This window comes from Colobus angolensis, unplaced genomic scaffold (assembly GCF_000951035.1).
Source record: "Colobus angolensis palliatus isolate OR3802 unplaced genomic scaffold, Cang.pa_1.0 Scaffold24, whole genome shotgun sequence".
Taxonomy (NCBI): domain Eukaryota; kingdom Metazoa; phylum Chordata; class Mammalia; order Primates; family Cercopithecidae; genus Colobus; species Colobus angolensis.
In genome coordinates, this window is record NW_012115599.1 from 11,925,683 (window position 1) to 11,931,793 (window position 6,111).

The window sequence follows — 6,111 nt, forward strand, 5'->3', positions numbered from 1 at the left end:
GGGAGGCGGAGCTTGCGGTAAGCTGAGATTGCACCACTGCACTCCAGCCCGTCTCAAAAAATAACTAAAAAAAAGACTGCCTGGGTTCAAATTGTGCCTATTTCTTAGCGGTGGACACTGGACACGTGACAACTGGGAATGTCTGCTTCCTACCTTAAAAGCAGTCTAATGCCACTGCCTAAGCAACGCAGGGTAAGATTTCCAAATCATACCTCACCAGCACCTGGCTGGTCAACTTACAATACCTGGCCTCCCTCATCAACTGGAATCCTCATAGCAAATACAAACATCAAACCACCCCAAAGCTAAAACAGCACTCAGACCAGCTAGGCAACCACCGCCGCATTTGCTAGTCTAGCCCCCTCATCATTTAAAAATCGAAATGGCAGAAAAGCCTTTCTACCGCCTCCACCCCACATCTCACATGCAAAACCACAGCGGCCGGACTCACCCAGTTTCTTGACCAGTTTTTTATTCTTGTTGAGTTTTTTCAGCGCCTCGATGTCCATGTGGGGGATATCCACGGCCTTGGCCTCGTCACAGTGCTGCTGGTCCCCCAGGACACACACAGAGAACTTGGGGCGGGGAGTGGACTTAAGCCTGCGTTTTGGGGGACAGCACCAAGAGGTTATGCCTAGCCCTGGGTCCCGAGGGCAGGTGAAGGGTGTGGGACCGCAGCAGCCACCGAGCCTTACCCGGAGCGTTCACATTCACCAGCAGCCAGCCTGGCTTCTCAGGCTGGCCGGCGGGCTCGGCCAAGGCCTCCCCACGCCTCCCCTCATGTTTTAAGACCCAGGGTGGGGGTCCGTCCAGCCGCGCCTGCCCGGAGCAGGGGGTCTGAACTACCCTAACACATCAGTACCGACGTGCCCGCCTCCGGCTCAGCGGGAGCCTGCAGGGGAAGGGCAGGCACGGGGGCACTGAGGGCTGGGTGGGGTCAGAACGGTGCCAACCTGACGGTGCCTGAGAAACGCTTGTCCTTCTGAGGGTCATAGTTCTTCAAGCTGATCTGCAACTCCACTGTCTCCAGGAACCTTCGAGAGAGGAGGGGGATTAAGCACACGCCGGCCGTCACCACCCGCGCCCTGCCCCAGGCTCGGCACTCACTTGCGGCGCTTGCGCTGGTTCCCGTGCAGGACTTCCCGCACTGCCTCGTACAGGGTGTCGCGAGAGACTTTGCTGCTGCGTGAGAGAAGCGACAGCGCGCTCAGGGCCGCAGAGTCCACACGCTCGGACTGCTCGGAAGCCTCCGAGGCTCCAAGCTTCGAGACGGGCGGGCGACCCACGGCGGACTCCCCAGTAGATTCCGGACACCAAGTAGAACGACGGGAGCCCAGACCCAGACCCAAAACCCGGTGGAAGAGGGAGCCTCTCGGTGATCGGACCTGGTAGGAAGGGCAACCCGCAGGCCGACCCGCCTTGAGAAATGTCCCGCGGCGAAGGTGGCGCAAGGGCCCGCAGTTCGGCCTGCAGAAGCCGCATCCTTGCGGGGCACCTGGAGGCGCGGATGAATGCAGATACGGCTTTCAGGACCACTTACCTCATGGCTTCTCACACCGCGCTAACCGGAAAAGAGACTAGTACGGTTTGCGCATGCGCTCTAATAGTGGCCCTGATCTCGCGAGAATGCCTTGTTCCTCGGTCCTACCCACAGAGAGGTTGGGTGGGCCAACCCCAGGAAGCGCTGCGTTCTCCGGCCGCTGGGGGCGTCGCTGGGCCGCTAGGCAGGCGCGGGAACCCACGGAGTTGTCGCAGCCGTGAGCGCCCCGCGGCCCCCGGTAATGTGCCGATTCGCGCCCGCTGTTGCTGGGCCCCTAGGGAAGCAGCTGGGTTCGGGGCTCGAGCTTCGGTAGTCACACGTACTGGTACAGCCCAGTGATGTTCACTGACAGCGTGGATTCCGGCATGCTTGTCCCTCAAACCCCTTTCCCCTCGCGCCCTCCGCACCAGCTTATGTTCTCAAAAGCAAGCCTTGTTCCTCGGCCCCACCCCCCTCCCTCAGCACCTTGCTCTAACGTGGACTCGTGGTAGGGGAAGCCTCCGGAAAGTTCTGTTCCTGACTCTCAGCGCCTGCAGAGGGGAAGAGCTGGGAAAGTCCTAAAGTGAACTTTCACTTGATAATTTGATAACATCTACGTTTTAAGTGTGACTACTATGAATAAGGCGTCTAACCAGGTGCTACAGGAATACAAAGATGTAAAACAGGCACACAGCGCTGCACACCCATTAAGGTGTCTTCTCTGCTCTTTCCTCTGTCCAATGGGTCTCATCCTCTTAGCCCACTGTAACCCAAAGAGCCCTTCAGATCTCTCCTAGGGTTCATCTGCCCAAAACCCTTCCCTAACTCCAGACTGAGTCACTCCCACCTTTAAGATGTCCATTCCCACCTATCCCCCTGCCTGGTGGGAGCAGCTCCTGTAGGATGGGGTGGGTGGTATTACACATTATTTGGCCCTCAGAAAGTGAGTAAGATACCCTACACCCTTCCCCTCACCAGGAAAAAGATGTTCCTTGTCATTGAACAGGGAGGTGGAGGGGGTGGGGATGGGTTCAATACCCAGAATTCACGGGAAGGAAGGTACTGCTTCTAGTAAGACATTGGCCAGGCGTGCTGGCTTACGCCTGTAATCCCAGCACTTTGGGAGGCAGGCGGATCACCTGAAGTAAAGAGTTTGAGACCAGCCTGGCCAATGTGGTGAAACCCCGTCTCTACTAAAAATACAAAAATGAGCAGGGTATGGTGGCAGGAGCTTGTAATCCCAGCTACTCAGGAGGCCAAGGCAGGAGAATCGCTTGAACTGGGGAGGTGGAGGTTGCAGTGAGCCGAGGTCACGCCACTGCACTCTAGTCTGGTGACAGAGTCAGACTCTGCCTCAAAAAAAAAAAAAAGAAAAAGACATTATTGAACTTGCTTTTTATTCAATACCATTGATAAATTCAAGTCAGAAACAAAAACACAGATGGTCATAACACACACGAGCACAAGAGCTTCATCTGAGCACACCAGTACCCTAGACCTCCTGGAGCATCCCATGTCCACTCTGGGTCGGCTTGACCCTACTGTGCCCTGTCGGAAAGTTTCTGTCCCTGCAGCCTGAGAATTGATGAGGAGTGTGCCTGGGGCCAGCAGCCTTTGAAAATATAGCTCTGGCCTGGTGTGGTGGCTCACACCTGTGAATCTCAACACTTTGGGAGGCCAAGGCGGGCAGATCACTTGAGCTCAGGAGTTCAAGACCAGCCCTGACCAGCTTATTATCTACAAAATAAAAAAAATTAGCTAGGGCACAGTGTCATGTGCATTTAGTCCCAGCTACTTGGGAGGCTTACATGGGAGGATCAAGCCTGGGAGGCAGAGGTTGCAGTGAGCCATGATCGATCGCACCACTGCACTCCAGCCTGGATGACAGAGCAATACCTTCTCTCAAAAACAAAAGAAAAGAAATGAAAAAATATAGCTGAGCTTCCTTAGCCCAGGAACCTCCCTGTTGGCTGGGAAGCCAGTATGCCCCTATGCAGCCTGGAACAGGGAGGCAGTTGGAATCTGGGATGGCCAGGCTCAGCCTTTATCCTCAGGCTAGGGCTCAAGACAGAAGGTGGTGAAGACAGAAATGCCCTTCAGGAAGCTGGTGATGGAGCACCAAGAGGGTGGTCCCTTGGTGGATGGTCAGGGGCCCAAATGTTTCAAGGCGGCCTGCAGGGACTTCCTCAGGAAGGTAGTGTTAGGTTCTAGGGCCATAGCCAGGCCCAGCCTCTGGGTCTCAGTGATCTGCGGAGAAGGAAAAATCATGTCAGGACTCCAGCAGCTGATCCCTCCTCTCTCCCCACTACCCCAGGGTCTCTATTGAGGAAGGAGAGAGGAAGCCAGGAGGATGGAAGGAGGAGGAGACTCCTGAGCAATCTAATCTCATTATTTCACCATGGTTAACCAGGTGGACCTGGAGCCAAATACTAGCTGCACAACTTACTAAGCCAGCCACATTAGTAATAGTTGACAATTATTGTATGTTTACTATGTGGTAGCACTTTATATGCATCAATCCATATACAAACATACATACACATCATGTATATGCATTGCTGTATATAATCCTCAAAACCCTCCCGTTTTACAGATGAGAAAACTGAGGTTCGCAGACACTCTACTGTGTGACACCTGCCTTCCTTTTGGGCCACACTTTCTCTTTCTGCCCTGTTGCTACAACCTCCTGACAGGTCTCAGGCCCTAGATCTTCACCCTCCAATCCCACTCCTCACAGAAGCCAGATGCTTCTTAATAGTACAGATCTGACCAAGTTACTCCCAGGTTGAAGGCCCTTGAATGACTCCTGATGCCTCACATTGGAGGTCCTTCTGTCCGGATCTCCAGAGGATTCAGGAGCTTACTGAAATTGTGCAACAGAAGCATGTTCATACTTCCATCTTTCTGGGAGGGTCTACATCAACCCCAGTACTCAGGGTTTTATCCCTGACATACATATTCATACACCCTTGTGGCAGGCCCAGGGCAGCCCTGCCAGCAGGACCAGCCCCATGGCCCTATCAGTACTCACGTTAGCCTGGTACTTGGTCATCACCGTGAGCATGAGCTTGGCATAGGCCATGGAGGTGGTGGCTGCCAGTCCCTTTTTACAGAGCTTCTCCATTAAGATACTGAACTTCTCAGGGGTCATCTCCACCTGCACACATTGGGAGATGGAGCAGTAATCACAAGAAGGGCTTGGGCTCTTCATTCGGCCACTCCTGGATTCAATTCCTAACTCCACCACTTCCTAGCTGGGTGACCCTGGGCAGGTTACTTAACCAACCTAAACCACCATTTCCACATCTGTAAAATGAGGCTCAGAATATCTAATGGAAGACTGTGAAAAGGATTAAATGAGATAATGCACATAAGACACGCACGTCTCAGAAAATGGTGGCTACCATTGCAAAGGCTCAGATTAGGACCAAGGGGAAGCCAAGGATCCCTCGTCTGGTTCAGTGGTTAAAGATATAAACAAGTCAGGGCCCAAGAGACACTGGCACCTTAATCTCCTGGCTCTTCATAATAATAATTTAGGCTGGGTGTGGTGGTTCACACCTGTAATCCCAGCACTTTGGGAGACTGAGGAGGGCGGATCACCTGAGATCAGGACTTCGAGACCAACCTGGCCAACATGGTGAAATCCCATCTCTACTAAAAATACAAAAATTAGCTGGGCATGGTGGTGCGTGCCTGTAATCCCAGCTAATCAGGGGGCTGAGGCTGGAGAATCACTTGAACCCAGGAGGCGGAGGTTGCAGTGAGCTGAGATCGCGCCACTGCACTCCAGCCTAGGTGATATAGTGAGACTCCGTCTCAAATAATAATAATAATAATTTAATAAACACTGTGCAGCAGGTACCATTCTGAGTACTTTATACCAATTATCTCATTTAAACTTCACTCCAATCTTATGTGGTGGGTGCTATTAATATTATATCTCTCCTTTTGTAGATGAGGAAACTACAGGCATAAAGAAGGTAGGTAAGTTATCTAAGATATAAACAAATGAGGCAGAATTTTAGGTACTGATATGAAAAAAAATCACCAAAATATACTGTGAAGTAAAAAAAGCAAGGTACAGGGCACTGAGTTTGGTGTGTTGCAATTTCTATAAAAAGTAGGATGGATAGTAAGTGTAAACATGTTTCCACATATAGATGGTATCTCTGGGAGGGGGGGTTCCCCTGAAACTGGGGGACTCTGGATGGTTGGAGAAGAGAAGGGGAATATTTTTCACAGTATCCTTTTGAGCTTTTAAAATTGTCAACATATGGGCTGGGCATGGTGGCTCATGCTTATAATCTCAGCACTTTGGGAGGCCAAGGAGGGCAGATCACTTGAGCCCAGAAGTTCTGGCCTCAAGTCATGGTGAAACCCTATCTCTACTAAAAACACAAAAATTAGCTGGCATGGTGGCGCACGCCTGTAATCCCAGTTATTTGGGTGGCTGAGCCGTAAGAATTGCTTGAACGCAGTAGACAGAGGTTGCAGTTAGCCAAGACTGTGTCACTGCACTTTGGCCTGGGTGACAAAGCCAGACTCTATCTCAAAAAAAAAAAAAAAAAAAAAAAAAATTAGCCGGGCGT

At 51.9% G+C, this 6,111-nt stretch overlaps 2 protein-coding genes across 2 annotated transcripts in view; both read right to left on the reverse strand.

The window, feature by feature from the left end:
- The window catches only part of RPL10A (ribosomal protein L10a), a 7,089-nt gene extending 5,508 nt beyond the window's left edge, over nucleotides 1–1,581 (reverse strand). Inside the window, exons 1-4 of the mRNA XM_011945523.1 lie at nucleotides 1,541–1,581; nucleotides 1,108–1,182; nucleotides 954–1,034; nucleotides 452–600 (exon numbers count right to left, since the gene is read on the reverse strand). Coding sequence (XP_011800913.1) covers nucleotides 452–600; nucleotides 954–1,034; nucleotides 1,108–1,182; nucleotides 1,541–1,545 — 310 coding nt within the window. The 5' untranslated portion in view covers nucleotides 1,546–1,581. The remainder of the gene's footprint in view (nucleotides 1–451; nucleotides 601–953; nucleotides 1,035–1,107; nucleotides 1,183–1,540) is intronic.
- A 1,315-nt stretch (nucleotides 1,582–2,896) lies between these two features.
- Nucleotides 2,897–6,111, reverse strand: part of FANCE (Fanconi anemia, complementation group E) — a 22,703-nt gene continuing 19,488 nt past the window's right edge. Inside the window, exons 16-17 of the mRNA XM_011945524.1 lie at nucleotides 4,551–4,676; nucleotides 2,897–3,766 (exon numbers count right to left, since the gene is read on the reverse strand). Coding sequence (XP_011800914.1) covers nucleotides 3,665–3,766; nucleotides 4,551–4,676 — 228 coding nt within the window. The 3' untranslated portion in view covers nucleotides 2,897–3,664. The remainder of the gene's footprint in view (nucleotides 3,767–4,550; nucleotides 4,677–6,111) is intronic.